This window comes from Leopardus geoffroyi, chromosome A2 (assembly GCF_018350155.1).
Source record: "Leopardus geoffroyi isolate Oge1 chromosome A2, O.geoffroyi_Oge1_pat1.0, whole genome shotgun sequence".
Taxonomy (NCBI): Eukaryota; Metazoa; Chordata; class Mammalia; order Carnivora; family Felidae; genus Leopardus; species Leopardus geoffroyi.
In genome coordinates, this window is record NC_059331.1 from 157428477 (window position 1) to 157446245 (window position 17769).

The 17769-nt window shown below is 43.9% G+C and overlaps 2 protein-coding genes and 1 long non-coding RNA gene across 3 annotated transcripts in view; 1 reads left to right on the forward strand and 2 right to left on the reverse strand.

The window, feature by feature from the left end:
- Positions 1-411: 411 nt before the first annotated feature.
- On the forward strand, positions 412-2878 carry LOC123607033 (olfactory receptor 6V1-like). The gene is given in 3 exon segments (XM_045495996.1): positions 412-1929; positions 1932-2162; positions 2165-2878. Coding segments are annotated over 3 exon segments (939 nt in total). The 5' UTR covers positions 412-1325; the 3' UTR covers positions 2269-2878.
- Positions 2879-3254: 376 nt separating this feature from the next.
- The window catches only part of LOC123607043, a 33416-nt gene continuing 18901 nt past the window's right edge, over positions 3255-17769 (reverse strand). The window contains exon 4 of the long non-coding RNA XR_006716620.1: positions 3255-4042. This is a non-coding gene — a long non-coding RNA (uncharacterized LOC123607043). The remainder of the gene's footprint in view (positions 4043-17769) is intronic.
- On the reverse strand, positions 11876-13576 carry LOC123607031 (olfactory receptor 6V1-like). The gene is given in 2 exon segments (XM_045495995.1): positions 11876-12980; positions 12983-13576. Coding segments are annotated over 2 exon segments (945 nt in total). The 5' UTR covers positions 13236-13576; the 3' UTR covers positions 11876-12288.

The window sequence follows — 17769 nt, forward strand, 5'->3', positions numbered from 1 at the left end:
TACACAATGGAATACTACATGACAATGAGAAAAAATGAAATATGGCCTTTTGTAGCAACGTGGATGGAACTGGAGAGTGTGATGCTAAGTGAAATAAGCCATACAGAGAAAGACAGATACCATATGGTTTCACTCTTATGTGGATCCTGAGAAACTTAACCCATGGGGGAGGGGGAGGAAAAAAGAAAAAAAAAAAAAAAAAAAGAGGTTAGAGTGGGAGAGAGCCAAAGCATAAGAGACTGTTAAAAACTGAGAACAAACTGAGGGTTGATGGGGGGTGGGAGGGAGGAGAGGGTGGGTGATGGGTATTGAGGAGGGCACCTTTTGGGATGAGCACTGGGTGTTGTATGGAAACCAATTTGACAATAAATTTTATATAATAAAAAAAAAGAGAAGATTTATGTTCCACAAACAAGTTTCAGATCAGAATTCAAACACAGGTTCATAGCTTGTGCCCCAAACCACCATGCAAGAATGAGAGGAGTCAGGAGGGGAAGGGACACACTGCAGCAGCAAAACAGCACCAGGAGGTAGGATGCTAATGATCTTCTCATCACTGGCAGGGCAGCCACCTGGTTCTGAGATTTATCTCCATGACCCTGTATGTCTTTTCTGCTTTCCATCTTGAATGCATATACTAGAGCCCAGCACCACCACCACCACTAAAGGAACCTAATTTATTAACACAAAACTCTGACTTCCCATTAATTTCATGATCATAGCTAGAGAAATGTGAATGAGTGAGAGTCCTCAATAAAGACATAGCCCTGAAAGACTTGAATGGACCCTTTAAAAGGAATCTTGGTGCACAGTCTCTGAGTCATGACACAGACCCCCTCCCCCAGTACCAACCCATACTTAAGGACTTGGGGGTGACTTATACTAATTCTCTCTTTCTTTCCATGTTTCCTCCCCTCCCTATCTTTTTCTGTTTCTCCCTCTCATACATTTGGTCTTCCTTTCTTAATTGTGTTCCCATTTTGTTTTCTTCTTTCCTTCTCCAGAAATGTTGATGTCTGCTGCTGTGTTGTCTTCCTTAATCCACTCCTCTCTGTTTTTCTCTCTCCATATCAATGGCTTTCAATGCTCTTAATTCTAAGACTCCCTAAATCTATGATGCTCTCATACTCTCATTCTGTTTATCTCCTTTCTGTTTCTCTCTCTGTTTATCACTTTCTGTTACCTCTCTGTTTATCGTGACCATCTACTTGTCTTGCTCTCCCTGTTCATTTTGTTTCATGATCAGTGATTCCCTCTCTCTCTCTCTCTCTCTCTCTCTCTCTCTCTCTCATTTCCTTCCCATACAGGCACCCAGCTCCTAGATCATGACAAATCTGAGCCACCCTTCTGAATTTGTGCTCTTGGACTTCTCCTCTTTTGGTGAGCTGCAAGTTCTGCTGTGTGGGCCTTTCCTCATGCTTTATCTTCTTGCCTTCATGGGAAACACTGTCATCATAGTCACAGTCATAGCCAACACCAACCTACATACTCCCATGTACTTCTTCCCGGGTAACTTTTCACTGCTGGAGACCTTGGTGACCATAACTACAGTGCCTAGGATGCTTTCAGACCTGCTGGCCCCCTGCAAAGTCATTTCCTTCAATGGCTGCATGGCCCAGTTCTACTTCTACTTTTCCCTGGGTTCCACCTCCTTCCTCATCCTGTCAGACATGGCTCTTGACCGCTTTGTGGCCATCTGCCATCCACTGCGCTGTGGAACTTTGATGAGCTGGGATGTGTGTATCCAGTTGGCAGGGGCTTCCTGGGCAGCTCCTTTCTTAGCCATGGTGCCCACTGTCTTCTCCCAGGCTTATCTCAGTTATTGCCATGACAACATCATTAACCACTTCTTCTGTGACAATGCACCTCTGCTGCAACTGTCCTGCTCAGACACCAGCCTGCAGGAATTCTGGGACTTTGTGATGGCCTTAGCCTTGTCCTCAGTTCCTTCCTGGTGACCCTCATCTCCTATGGCTATATTGTGACCACTGTGCTGAGGATCCCCTCTGCTAGCGGCCATCAGAAGGCTTTCTCAACCTGTGGATCCCACCTCACCCTGGTCTTCATTGGCTACAGGTCTGGCACCATCTTCCTTCATGTCAGGTCTGGCAAAGAACATTCTATGGAAGTCAACAAGACCGTAGCCTTGGTGACATCAGTCCTCAACCCTTTCTCAATATCTTTATCCTTACCCTCTGCAATGAGACAGTCAAGGCAGTGCTATGGGGGCAGATGCAGAGGCTTAAAGGCCTCCACAAGGCGCTATGATGAGCCTGAGGAACCTGGCCAGCTTCAGTCAAGTAGGTCTGTGAGGAGGCAGAGTACCAGACTGGGTGGGAAGACTACTACCTGAATTTCTTTAGGGTTTTTCCTCTGTGCTTCTGTGTGGTAACTACAGTGAGTCCCCAGTGCTACCCTGTCTGACTCTCACAGGCCACCATGGAAGCGCTCTCCATACCCACTAGTAGCTACAAGAACTCTGAAAGTAGCTCAAAGCCTGGGGAGCCAGAGGTAAGACTTTCAATATAAGGAAGTACATGGGCTTTCCATTCAAGGACAGCAGCCAAGAAGTATTCTCCGATCAAGAAATATTATCCACTGTGTGTGTGTGTGTGTGTGTGTGTGTGTGTGTGTGTGTGTGAAATTCCTGAAAGATTTGGGATGAAACATCAGCTCCACTCTCTTTCCCTCCCAACTATAATCTGAAATTTTAAAAAGTCTCCAACTACTTTGACCTCAGACTCGTGGTTTTCTCTTAGCTTTTAACTATCCTGGGTTTTGTAAAACAGCCCCAATTTAAAATATTCTGCCTGTTTCTACAAATACACTTTAATTTACCAAACTGCATTTCTCAGTAAATGATGATGACTTCACTCATCAAGAGAGTATTCCTAGCCCCACTTATTTTAAGACAACAAAAACTACTAATTTACCACAAATGTCCAGAGTTTTACAAGTCTACTATGTGAAAATAAACAAGGCAGGGAATTGTACACTCTTTTGGTGCACACATAGCGTCTAGCTTTGGAGATGTGGCTCACTTGGTGGTCCTTTGGTTCTCATTATACACTTCCAGTGTCACCTCAGGCTAAGCCCCTCCTAACAGAAGTGTCCCTTTGTCTGACTTTCCAAAACACTCATTTCTTGCTTGCTGAGCTGGCCCTCACCCAAATCAGAGGGTGTCTTTAGGTTCCTGGTTTCAGCTTCTGGTTGAAAGTTTTGCATCTCCTCAAATGACACATCAGAGCAATGACTGATGTTTGCTGTTGCCCAAACAGATTTATTTTCTCTAATTATCCTCTGCTCACCACCTCAGAGAGTAAATATTTATAGAATAAGTGGAAGGAGGATAAGAAAGTAAGATTAACTTTACTGATAATGACTTAGTTTTTTATATATGTGTGTATATACACATATATATTCACACTTTATAAACCACTTTATACATGTTTTCCATTTGGTTTTATCCTCATAGTAAAATTCAGTTAAATAAAGAATCACTGATCACTCACCATGAGCAAAGCACTCTGCTTAGCACTGGTCACTAGAGATCAAAGAAATGTGGATTCTAACCTCAAAAGTTTTCTCTACCTGCGAGAGACAGGAAAAGTTATAATGAATTCTAACACGTTTTCAGAAGGGGTTCTCCCACTTAAAATGAGTGCCATAAAGACAGCCTAGAAGGGAAATGCCAATTCTTGGGCTGCAGCTAGGCAGTACTTTGACACACTCAAGAGAAGGAAAAATATAGTTGAGAAAAAAAAGAACTGGTCGAAGTGATGGCAGAGCTAACAGTAGAATCAATCTGTTTCTTCAAACTTCTTTTCCACCTCTTCATCCTCAGAAATTCTTCAGAGTTGGGTTAATTAAATGTTGGAATCTCCAGGATCTGAAGCCACTCCATGTAGATTCCTCCAGCCTCTAATTCAGGGTATATCCGTCTAGTTCCCATCAGGTGTATACAATTGCAATTGCAGTCATTCTAGCAACTCCTTCATAACAATAGTTGGATGTTCCATACCCATCACTTGAAAGAAACATACTGTCAGAAAGCAATTACAGAATCAGTCACTTTTAAATATTTGTATTCCATTTATTGTAATACTATCCACAAACATTTGAAAGATAACAAATGACACTTGTACGTGCAAGAAATAGTTTTATTCAGCCCAGACATTACGTTCATTGCCAGGTAGATTCCCACTTCCTTTGCTACACAGGTTCCCCCTGCCCCACCCACCATCGAAAAATACAGCATTCTTATGAAACCTCTCCTAAACTGAAATGGCATAAAGCAAAGAAGAAATTACCATTAATTTGTATGAACATTTTTTGAGCATTCCCAGAAACACAAAAAATAATCTCATAGGCTTTTCTGGTGTCTTAGGACACATCTTGCTAACAGACGCACAAAGTAAATCGAGATCGCACAAAGTAAATCGAGACGCACAAAGTAAATCGTGGATGCTCACTCAGGTCACAGCTCTGGCAGCTGGATGCTGACACGCTGAGTGTGGTTCCTGGGAAAGAAGTTCGGTGGCACCACGCTCGCTGCTTGGGGTGTGCGCTACCTCTGCAACAGCTTGTGCAGAACAAATGCCCAGCGCTATTTCTGCTTTTCTCCTTTTCTTGTAAAAGCAAAAATCCTCTTCCAATTTCTTTTTTAAAAATGTTTATTTATTTATTTAGAGAGAGAGCACAAGCAGGGGAGAGGCGGAGGGAGAGTGAGAGAGAGAGATAATCCCATGCAGGCTTCGCATCCAGTGCAAATCCTCAAATCCCAAAGCAGGGCTTGACCTCACTAACTGTAAGATCATGACCCCAGCTGAAATCAAGAGTCAGATGCTTAACCAACTGAGCCACCCAGGTGCCCCCCAATTTCTTAAGATTAGTGAAAACAGGTACTAATGTAGGTCTTTTGGAAAAGTGAAGCGGTGCAACGAAAGCTTTCAAAAAGCAGGGAATATCTGTAATACCATGTTTCTCAGGAGATGGGAACAACTGAGTTCATTGTTAGTCTCATAAGATCATTTGCTATAAGAGTATTTGACAGAAGGCAACAGCCTTCCCACTCCACAGAAGTGGTTTCAATGGAACATAATTGCAGGGTGGTAGGAGGACAGGACTGTAACACCCAGAACTGATTTAATTATAGGTAGAATCAAGGCAAGATTTCAGGACTCTACAATGCCTGCCCTACCCCAAGGTACCTCCATTTGCCTGGCATCCCAGTTGCAGAGACAACATGTTCCAATAAGCAACCAGAAGAAATACAGGACTCTGAATGGCTAACATAAGAAGCAATTGTTGGGGCGCCTGGGTGGCTCAGTCGGTCAAGCAGCCAACTCTTGATTTCAGCTCAGGTTATGATCTCACAGTTGGTGGGATCGAGCCCCGAGTCAGCACTGTCAGTGCAGAGCCTGCTTGGGATTCTCTCTCCCCCTGCCCTCTCTCTGCCTTTCTCTTTTCAAAATAAATAAACTTAAAAAAAAGCAATTGTCACACATGTAAATCCCAATAGGAAGCCAAAAAGCAAAATTATTTCGTCTGGTTGGCAGGACAAGGGAGCAAGAAAGAGTATGGGAATTTTGATGAAGGAAGATAAAGGAATTGAATCATGTTTCAAATACAAGTCAGGCTTGGGTCCTGCAGTGGCCAGCAGGTAGCAAGAAGTCCCTGCATACACAGGATTTTGGAAGTTTGGTAAGGTGTAAAACCCTCTAAGGCCAAGTTGGGAAATCTCAGTGTTGTCTATAGGGACCATGTTGACATCAGTCCAGTTCACCACTTATTTATGCTCTCACTTTCTGAATATAAATATGGTCCTTCCAACAATGCCTCACAGATACTGAAGAAAGGTGGCAGTGGTCCAGTGGTCTGCTGGTAAATGTTTAACCACCCTCTCTCTAATTGTAGCGTTTTCTGATCTCCAATATTTGCCAATTTCCCTGGTGTCAGTTTCACCCCCATCCAGTCCAGTTTCAAACTACTAACATGAGGCCAACACCTTCAGTAGCATAGATAAAAGTAAAACGTAGTGAAGTAATTATGAGTTTTGAGTTCTTGTTACCTTTGTTTTTCACATAATCTGTTTGATTGTAAGAGTCTACTATTTAATTTTTAATAATGTTCTGTTACTTTCCTGAAAACTTAACAGTCAGTTCTCGAAAGGGCTGCAGAGCATCACTGTAGCATTCTGCCTCTGGGTTTTCCCTTGGATCCTGTTCCCCATTCAACCCAGAATCTTTGTCATTCTCCTTCCCTTGAGTCAGATACATGCCAAGTCCTATGGAAGCAAACTTCAAGGAACTGTCCTTTCACAGAACTATTCCTAAGCTCTTTCTGAACTTCCTTGGGTCATGTTCAAAACTGCAAACAATAAAATTCCAGCACTGAAGAGAAACAGTGCCTTTTGTGAATACAGTATAATTGCCCAAGCATGCAAAGGTTTCCACATCAATGCCCTCTGTACCCACTCCCAAGTTCGTTGTAAAACAGTTGTGTCCTGTGAGTTCAGTGAGTGCATTATCCTCCAGAGGACACTTACAAATTCCCCCTGAGAGACCTGGATCTGTTTTGTGAAAATATCCAGGACCATTCTCCAGAGTCATTCATTAATTCCATCTCCCTGTGCTTTCATTGCCCTTGTAACATGCCATTTTTATGTCTACATTATTTTACATATCGGCTGCTTCTCTCTGGAATTCACATTTCCCCTCCTCAGACTGTGAAGTGGCTCTTCATACTTCAAAGCTCAACTCAGATAACACCATGTTTGAGAATACTTTCAATTTAACCAAGAAAAATCAGGCACCCCTTCCCTGTATTTCCGGGGTGCTTTGCATATCTTAGTAACTAACTACATAGTTTTGTTTTCCCACACAAAATTCTGAGCTCCTCAAGTTAGGTACCATTTCTTACATGCCTTTGTGTCTCCTATGCCTAGGACACAGATGTTCAATAAATGCTAGCTGTCTTTAGGAACAAGGTTTGCAGATGAATTTGGAATATGAGTAGACACTGTAACCTAAAACACAGAAACCCATCCTCAATGACAGTAATAGAAGTAAACAATGCATATGAGAAAGAATGAAATATGGCCCTTTGTAGCAACGTGGATGGAACTGGAGAGTGTTATGCTAAGTGAAATAAGCCATACAGAGAAAGACAGATACCATATGGTTTCACTCTTATGTGGATCCTGAGAAACTTAACAGAAACCCATTGGGGAGGGGAAGGGAAAAAAAAAAGAGGTTAGAGTGGGAGAGAGCCAAAGCATAAGAGACTCTTAAAAACTGAGAACAAACTGAGGGTTGATGGTGGGTGGGAGGGAGGAGAGGGTAGGTGATGGGCATTGAAGAGGGCATCTTTTGGGATGAGCACTGGGTGTTGTATGGAAACTAATTTGACAATAAATTTCGTATAATAATTAAACAAAAGAAGTAAACAATGCATAAGAAGAACTTATCCCACTGCACTCTATCCAGTTAGTTGTCTATCCTAGTGCCACAACCAGTTCCAAGACCCACTTAACAACAGGGACCAGAGGAAGCAATGTGGACAGTGGGTGAGAGGTCTAGAAATAGTTCAATGGCTGGACATAAGGTCTCATCTTAAAACTGAGACCGCTATAGCAAAGACAGGGGCTGCCTCGCAGCTGGGAGTGCACCATGCCTAGACTTGGCTCCAGCAGGTCTCCTTGCCGACCTGAGAAGTGTCCCACAGCGGGGAGGCCTGCAGTGAGAGGAGGTGTGCCTGGATGGCCCACACACTGCCTTGCAATTCCAAGAGGCAATGATTTAGTCACATCGTGACTCTAAACCTGGGGAGACTTGCATACACCCACTTTGCCTTAGAACTGGTGTCCTTAGATTCCTTCCAGCAAGATGGAAAAGTCTGTTATCAGTATTTCTTGGCTTAAGTCTAACCAGGCTTATGTCTTATCTGATATTGTGCACACTGAGAGTCCCTGTCACATCAAGACAAATGTATGGAACCAAAACATCTCTAGGTCAAGGCCACACAGAATTCTAACAGCAAATCACAGGCTGGACCATTGGCCTAAGTCTCTCAAGAAATTTAAAGTCATGGGGCACTTGGGTGGCTCAGTTGGTTAAGCATCCTTCTCTTGATTTCGGCTCAGGTCATGATCACACAGTTCAGTTCATGACATTGAGCCATGCCTCAGGCTCTGCACTGACAGCACGGGGCCTGCTTGGGATTCTCTCTCTCCCTCTCCTTCTGCCCCTCCCTCACTCACATGAGTTCGAGCTCGAGCTCTTTCAAAGAAGAAGGAGAAAGAGGAGGAGGAAGTGGAGGAGGAGGATGAAGAGGAAGAAGAAAAGGAGAAGAAGTAGTTTAAAGTCAGACCAGAATAAAAGTCTCAGGGCTTAAATCCTGGTTACCATCTCCAGAAATAGGCCCTGGGATAAAAGTCCTGAAGGGAGGGTGGCTCCAGTAATCGCAAGCACATGCCCCCTTCCAGTGCCTTTCACAGTATTGCCACCAAGACAAGGACTTTCGTACACAATTTCCTGATTGAAACTTCCACCAGCAGATTGTCTAGATCAGTGCTCCTCAAATATTAGGGTGCATATAAATCATCCAGGGAGTCTGTTAAAATGCAGATCTGCGGGGTGCCTGGGTGGCTCAGTCAGTTGAGCATCTGACTCTTGGTCAGGTCTGACTCTCAGCTCAGGTCATGATCTCACAACTCGTGAGTTTAAGCTCCACATCAGGCTCTGTGCTGACAGTGCAGAACCTGCTTGAGATTCTCTCTCCCTCTCTCTACCCCTCCGCCCCCTCTCAAAATAAATAAATAAATAAACTTTAAAAAAATGCAGATTCTGTTTCAGCAGGTCTAGGGTGGGGCCCAAGGTTCAGCATTCTGTAGTAAGGGAGAGGACAGTGCTGTTCCAAGCATCACACAGGTAATTTTATTGGGAATGTCATTGATGAAGTTTTGGGGTGATGGGGGTTTCGTAGGGTCCGGAGTCAAAGGCCAAGAAAGAATTCTTGGAGACGTCTTTGGTGCAAAAAGGTGATTTTATTAAAGCATGGGGACAGGACCCATGGGCAGGAAGAGCTGCACTGGGGTCATGATGGGTAACTCATTATATACCCTCAGGTTGGGAGGGGGTCAGGGATAGAGTATGTCTCTAAGGAATTTTGGAAGCAAGGTCTCCAGGACCTTGAGAGGCTAGCTGTTGCTAGGGAAATGCCATTTATTACCATTTAATACAACCTCAGTCATAAGACCCTTCAGATATATATCAGGGGGCCATAAGCTTGGGGTGTGATTGCCAGCATATATCTTGGGACAGTTGAGATAAAGGAAACTGGCTTACAGGATCCTCGATGTTGGGATAATGTTAAGCTAAGGTTCCCTTTTCCCCCCAGCAAACTGTCATCCTTGAGACAGCTGAGCTCCTACAGGGAGGTCACTCTGCCGGTTTCAAGGACTTATCAATGGGCTATAGGCAGTAAGGGAATTTAATTTTTCATTTGTCTTAGTTTCCCGCATTACCACAGCAAGCATTTAAACCCCTTTCCTTTGTTCCTTTGTGCTTGGGTAGCCAGGAGTGTCTGAGGAATATCACAAATATTCTACCTGATGGGGTGGAGGGCAGGGTGCCAGCTTGTATTTTGCCCTCAGCTTGCCCCAAACTCCCTCATCATCATGACTGTGTGATGCTGTATGAGGGGGTGATTACTGTGGAGCCCCAAGGCAAGATATACCCTCCCAATCTGACCAGTCAGATATCTCACTGCTAAGATCACACCATGAAAAAGAGGCAATAGATGGCTGTATACTGTTGATTATTTTTAATTTTTTAAGGGAATGTGCAGAAATGAGAGAGTAGCAGCAGGAAGGAATGTCTCAGGAGGCAAATCTGAGCGGATTTGTGTGCTGATTACTTTAGGAGGAAAAGCTGAAGGAAAGTGTTTGCATATCAGAAGGAGATAATTGCTTCCCATTTAGTTCTTAAGTTTTTTCACGAAGTTTGCAAGGAGAGTAAGCAATTAGTCCCTTGAGAGGTGGAGGAGAGAAAGTTCTAAAGATGAAAAATTGTTTTCCCTGCTGCCCTATACCACAGAATCAAAAGTATCTGCCCCCTTTTGGAGAGACCCACAAACAGTAATTTGTCCTATGGTAGTTAAAAAAAAGAGCTTAATTGGATGTCAAGCTCCCCAGTAATAACCAGAAACTCATGCCTCTGGGTGGGGCCCCCAGACGTGTTGCTCTCCGCCACCCCTTTCTCCACAGCTGTGGCTCTACAGGATGGCCTCTCTGTGGGCCTATCCATGCTCCACATTAGGACCACGACCTCTCCTATAGGTATCCTGTGGGCATGATGAGGTTTTGGGGTGGTGGTGGGGTTCGGAGTTGATGGCCAAGAAAGAATTCTTGAGATGTCTTTGGTGCAAAAAGGTGATTTTATTAAAGCATGGAGACAGGACCCGTGGGCAGAAAGAGCTGCACTGGGGTCGTGAAGAGTGACTGGTTACATACTATGGATTTGGGGAGGTAAAGGCAAATGGGAAGTTTCCAAGGAGATTTGCATATGCTAAAGAAGACTCACAGGATGCTGGAGGCCAAGCTATGGTCAAGCTAAAATTGTTTTCCCCTCTAGCAAAGCATTAACATTAAGACAGTGGGAGTTCCTGGAAGAATGTTTTCCTCTGCCAGCCTCAAGTATTTGTCAATGGGCTGTAGGTTACAAGAAAATCTACTTTTTCCTTCTTGCCTTTGTTCCCCATATCACTATGGAGGGGTGACGTTGGGGCTCCAGGAAACTGAGTCCACAGGTTTCTGCAGATAGGCTATTGATAAGATTGCCTTTTTCTTGTCATTTAATAAGATATTTGTAAACAGATGGAGACCCATGTCCTGTATGACTGTGATCTCTACCAGTTAACCATATGTTTTCTTTCCTTTCTTTTGCTCTTAGGCAGCCAGGAGTGCCTGAGGAATATCACCCATATCCCACCTACACCTGGTGTGTGTGTGTGTGTGTGTTTGTGTGTGTGTGTGTGTGTGTGCACGTGCCCGCGCGCATACGCGCACTCTAGCTTGTACTTTGCCTGCAGCCTGCATTATGCTCCCTCATGGGGCAGAACTAGCTTCAGAAGTAGGAAGAAGTTTGCATCTACTCTTTGTCCTGTTCTGCAAATCCCAGCCCAAGTCCAAATTCACCCTGGTACGAGAAATCAGACACTAGAGCTACTCCCACTCCCACATCTCCTCCGACTTCCTAAACCATTCCCAAACTGCCAGGGAAAGCCTTCCCCCCCTTGCCCTACCCCCCTGTTATTCATAACCCCAATACCACCCCATTTCTTCCCTCTCAACTGGCTTGCAGTATCTTTGCTTTACCACCAGGGCCCTGGTGACCTCCTGTCCGGGCTGCTTCCAGGAAAGCCAAACACAGAGGGCCCTTGCTCTGGGACATGGACCTAAGATTCTGTGGGAGAAGACAGTTGCTAATGCATGTGAAGGAGAAAGCAGCCAGTGTGGGAGCAATGGTCCAGCTTCCCTTTCTTTCTTGAGTGCATAAAAAGGATAAAGTCTAGACTGGAGCCCTCAGGACCTCTCTGTGGAAGGTGCTGAGAAAGTGGCCCCTAGAGAGTCATTTCTGTTTAAAAACAAGGGATTTTGAGGGGCTGGACAGAAGTGGGCCTCCTGGGTATAAGTAGTGCTTCTGCTTCAGGAATAATCCCCAAAGAAATGGTCCTAACGAGAGGCATGGAGTTTCTTCTCTTTGGGGGATGCCAGGCCACTCTGCTCTTCTCAGAGAAACTCCTGTTTTCAGAACCCTATCCTACACTCTGAAGCCAGTTCATGAGAAAGAAATACACCCTTAAAGAATTTGCAGACAAAGAAATGTAAAGGAGTGTAAACAAAACCATACAGCCAGACTGGGAAGGAGAGATTATAATAGCACATTTTTATAATAATAGCCACGTCTACAGAGTTTTTACTATGTACCAGACCCAGGACTGAGGGTTTTATTTGGATACTCTCTTTCAGTTGATATTATCATACTGTTTTCACTCCACAGCTTCCTCAAAATCATCTCCTCCTTGTTTATCTCAGGCTCACATATACTTGCCTTGGAATCATTCAGATGATGTAAGCTCATTAGTTCTCTGTAGTGAGTGAGTGGGGGGTAAAGGGAGCAGGAGAGACTAAGAAGGAGACTGAGGAGCTCCAGCATGGGTGCCCAGGTGCCCACCTGCAGTGGAGGGTCCTTACTCCTGTGACTTGACAGGTGTTCTCTGGCCTTCTCATCCACAGTCTGCTGGGTCTCTGAGGAGGAGACTTTTGGTCATATCTCCAATGACCTCCTTGACCTTCTCATTCCGGAAGGGGAAGATGAAGGGATTCAGGAAAGGGGTCACCACTACAGTCATCAGAGCCACCACTTTGTTGAAGTGTGTGAAGTGGCCCTTGCCTGGCCTCACATAGATGAAGATGTCACTACCATAGCCCAGAACCACCACAGTGAGGTAGGAGACACAGGTGGAGAAGGCTTTCTGGTGCCCAGAGAAAGAGCGGATGTGCAGCACTGCAGCCACAATGAGGATATAGGACACTATGATCAGCAGCATGGTGGCCAGCATGAAGAGCAAGGACAGGAAGAAATCCATGCACTCAACGTGGCAGGCGTCAGAGCAGGAAAGCTTGAGAAGTGGGGCAGAGTCACAAAAGTGGTGGTTGATGACATTAGGGCCACAGAACCAGAGCCGTGTTTTCTGCAGGATCGGGGAGATGATAGAGACAAAGCCAACCACCCAGCAGACTGCCACCAGCTTCGTACACACTGGACCATTCATGATGGTTGGGTAGTGCAGAGGGCGGCAGATGGCCATATAGTGATCAAAGGCTGTGACTGTGAGAATCACAAAGTTGGTGGAACCCAAGGAGAAGTAAAAGAGAGACTGGATCAGGCACTCAGCCAGGGAAATGGTCTTCTGAGGGACAGCAGGTCTGCCAGCATCCTAGGAACCACAGTGGAGGTGACCAGCATCTCCATGAGGGAGAAGTTACAGAGGAAGAAGTACATGGGTGAGTGGAGGCAGGAGTCAAGGCATGTGAGGGTAATAATGGCCAGGTTCTCCAGCACTGTCAGCACACGTATCAAAAGGATGAATGCAAACAGTAGGACCTGGAACTCATGGAGGTATGACAATCCCAGCAGTACAAATCCCCTAACCACACTGAAGTTACTCATCGCACTTGATGCCAGTTCTCTATACTACCTATGAGAAGCCAGGAAATCTTAGTGGGAAGTCGCCATCAATGCCTGTCTTGACTATGCTCCCTGATGGCTGGCCTGGCCCCTCAAGCATACTAACCAGCATGCATGGTTAATCTCAGAGTCCAGAAGATATGTTCCCAAAGGGCGAGAACTAACAAGTTCTAATTAAGTAGTATTCTTAACAAGTTATATTAAGTAGGAGTTGGACAGGTGTTATCAAACTCCTACACTCTTCCTCTATTGTATTCCATCAGTCATCATTCCATTCAACACATTTGTTAAACTCCAACTCTGTGTAAGACTTTTGGTGGATCTTGTAAACACTCCCTAACTACCATATTTAACAGCAACCTGCAGAAGAATGAAACTAGACCACTTTCTTACACCATACACAAAAATAAACTCAAAATGAATGAAAGACCTGAATGTGAGACAGGAAACCATCAAAACCCTGGAGGAGAAAGCAGGAAAAAAAACCTCTCTGACCTCATCTGCAGCAATTCCTCACTTGACAATCTCCAAAGGCAAGGGAATTAAAAGCTAAAATGAACTATTGGGACCTCATGAAGATAAAAAGCTTCTGCACTGCAAAAGGAAACAATCAACAAAACTAAAAGGCAGCCAATGGAATGGGAAAAGATATTTGCAAATGACATATCAGACAAAGGGCCAATATCCAAAATCTATAAAGAACTCACCAAACTCCACACCCAAAAAACAAATAATCCAGTGAAGAAATGGGCAGAAGACATGAATAGACACTTCTCTAAAGAAGACATCCAGATGGCCAACAGGCACATGAAAAGATGCTCAACATCACTCCTCATCAGGGAAATACAAATCAAAACCACACTGAGATATCACCTCACGCCAGTCAGAGTGGCTAAAATGAACAAATCAGGAGACTATAGATGCTAGAGAGGATGTGGAGAAATGGGAACCCTCTTGCACTGCTGGTGGGAATGCAAACTGGTGCAGCTGCTCTGGAAAACAGTGTGGAGGCTCCTCAAAAAATTAACAATAGATCTACCCTATGACCCAGCCAAGTAGTACTGCTAGGAATTTACCCAAGGGATACAGGAGTGCTGATGCATAGGGGCACTTGTACCCCAATGTTTATAGCAGCACTTTCAACAATAGCCAAATTATGGAAAGAGCCTAAATGTCTATGAACTGATGAATGGATAAAGAAGTTGTGGCTTATATATACAATGGAATACTACTTGGCAATGAGAAAGAATGAAATATGGCTTTTTGTAGAAATGTGGATGGAACTGGAGAGTGTTATGCTAAGTGAAATAAGTCATACAGAGAAAGACAGATACCATATGTTTTCACTCTTACGTGGATCTTGAGAAACTTAACAGAAGACCATGGGGGAGGGGAACGGGGAAAAAAGTTACAGAGAGGGAAGGAGGCAAACCATAAGAGACTCTTAAAAACTGAGAATAACCTGAGGGTTGATGGAGAGGTGGGAGGGAGGGGAAAGTGGGTGATGGGCATTGAGGGGGGCACCTGTTGGGATGAGCACTGGGTGTTGTATAGAAACCAGTTTGACAATAAATTTCATATAAAAGAAACCCAAAAAACAAAAAATAAAAAATAAAATAAAATTATTTATCAATGTAAAAAAAACTACCATATTTAATGGTCATTTCCTTGTAATAATACTTGTTATGAGTGGAGTTCTTTCCATGTGCTTGGAACTGTGCTAGGAAACTTATATTTGATTTCTTTTCATCTTTTGTGCTCAATCTCATCTTCCTTGCGGTCTCCGTGACATTTCAGGCTATGAATAACCCATTTTTGAAACTACTTCCACCCTTGACTACAAGGACTGCCCACTCCAAGTTCTCCAACAATTTTGACTTTTTCTTGTCTGGTTCCTGGTCTTTCTAAATGTAGACATTACGCCATTGCTCTTTGTGTTCTTCTCTCATCTATTTCCTCCTTCAGAAATCTCTCTTCTTCCTTAATCTTGAAAATATAAATGAATCTCAAATCTGCATTCTTATTCTCAACCCACATCTCTGATTGTCTGCTAACCACCACAACATACTATGTATAAAAATACACACATAATCCTCCCCTTCCCCAAAGCCCAGATCATGTTCATCATTCTGCAATCCCCCAGTCATCCAGGCTTGTCATCTGGAAGGGACCTCTGGTTTTCCCTACCTTCTTCTAAACCACATGAACTGCCATCCTTAGAAATATTTTTTTAACCTGCACTCCCCCTTTCTTTTTCCTGCAGCCCCCAAGTTCAAGAACTTGTTTGCTCTTAATCACTGCAACAGCATTCTTAATGGCTTCCCCTTTTTTAATGTTTATTTATGTATTGTGAGAAAGAGAGACCGCATGCACAAGTCGGCGACGGACAGAGGGAGAGAATCCCAAGCAGGCTTTGCACTGTCAGCACAGAGACCAACACAGGGCTTACTCTCATGAACTGTGAGATCATGACCAGAGCCAAAATCAAGAGTCAGACACTTAACTGATGTGAGCCACCCAGGCGCCCCATGGCTTTCTCATTTATAGATTTCTCTGTATCTGACCTACCCACATACTACTGTTATATTTATGTTTCTAAGGTATTATGTCCACAGGCTCTTTTTGTAAAAATCTAAGGCAATGTGATTTCATTTATACATTACTCTCAAGATCAATTAATCAAACTAGTTAGCCATCTACCTTGTATCCATACAGTAAAAGGCTAGAAGGATGTATTTTAAATCACTAATGGGCGATCTTGGGTGTGGATTATAGACAGTTCAATGTGTATCTATATCTATACCAATCTTCATCTTGTTTGTTTTCCAAATTCTTTTCCTTTAGATGCATATTACTTCAGTGATCAGAAGAAACTTTTTTAAAACCAACAACAACATCTATTCCTTCTCTTATCTGCTAAGTCAGGCACATACTCCTCCTGGCTATCCTAGCCTTACACAGCTCTACCCACCTACCCCTCCAACCTCACCCTTACCTCTTTCTTGCCACACACTTCACACTACCACCAGACTGGACCACTGGCTATTCTCCAAATGTTAATTCCACCCTGCTTTCACAAATTCTTCCTTATTGTTCTCTATGCTTGGAATACCCTGTCCTGCCATCATTGCCTGACAAATTCTTACCAACCCCCTTGAGTAAAGAATGAAGTCCCCTTCAGGGACTGTCTCAAATATCCCTCCTTTATGAAGTTTCATCCCCCATTCAGATGTGAACTCACTCTTCCTGGAATTCCCACCCGTGGAAGTTAGCCTGTCTCCCTTGCATTATAGTTATTCTTGTGCCGGCCTTCTTCCAAACACCTGTTTCTCAGTGGCAGGGCTCTCTTGTCATCTTCATAGTCCTCCCAATACCCAGCAACATGTCTTACACAATGTATGTACTTAGTACATCTTAGCTAAACAAATCAATGAGTACCTCTATCGAGTTTTCATTCCAAGTCCTGAGAAGAAAAGTTTGACAAATGGAAATGCATGTTCTTTAATGATTACTCGTGTGTGTGCATTGTGGGCTTTAACAGACAGCAATGAGGCAATCATGACCTGCCAATTTCTTATCAGAAAAAGGAAGATGTGACCAGGTGTGTTTCAGAATCTACTCCCAGAGGGTCTAGGCAGCACCCTGTGACCAAATACTGTACAATACTATTTCTCCAGCAAAATATATAAATATTCACACCTAACAGAACAGATAGAGGCTACAAAGAGCCTCACACTGGTAAGTTCAGATCAGTGATCGGGAAAAATTCCTTTAAACACCAACAACAACATCTACTCCTTCTCTTATCTTCTAAGGCAAGCATATACACAAGATTAGAAAGAACTTTCAGTTGTCAAAGCATTTTGACACAGAATTGTGGACATGGAGTGGTGAATGGGGAGACCCCACTCACTGAGTGCCACCATGCACTGGTTTCTGTGCTGCAACCAGGCTGTGAGACGGTGGCTATCTCCACATCACAGGTGATAAAAACTGAGGCTCAGGATGTTTAAGGACCTCAGTCCCAAGTCCCAAGTTAATAAACGTACATCTGGGATTTGAACCCAGGGTTTTCTGACTCAAGTACCTATTTGTTTAACCACAATGTCAAATACATGGAATCTACAAAATTTCTGAACACAGTGCCCTATCAATTTCTGGACACAGAATCCAAAGCCTATTACTTACATTTGCAAATGGAGAAAGTATTTAGTAAATGGTAAATTAAGCAATATATTAAAGAGTAAGTTCCCATGATCAGCTGTTGACTAGCAGTGATGAGTAGGAGACAGGGAGGGTGTCCTTTCCCCGCAGAAAGGATCGAACGTGATCTCTAACACTACCACAGGACCAGTCAGGGGTTCAGCCCTCAATACTCCATCTCTCATTGAGAGACAGGGGGGTTGGGCTTCAGTGTCTCTCATTGAAAAACAGGGGGGTTGCTCCTCCACGACAACCTTCCTGATTGTGATCTCTCCCTGTGCACTCCCATATTGACATGGCTCATACTCTGCGG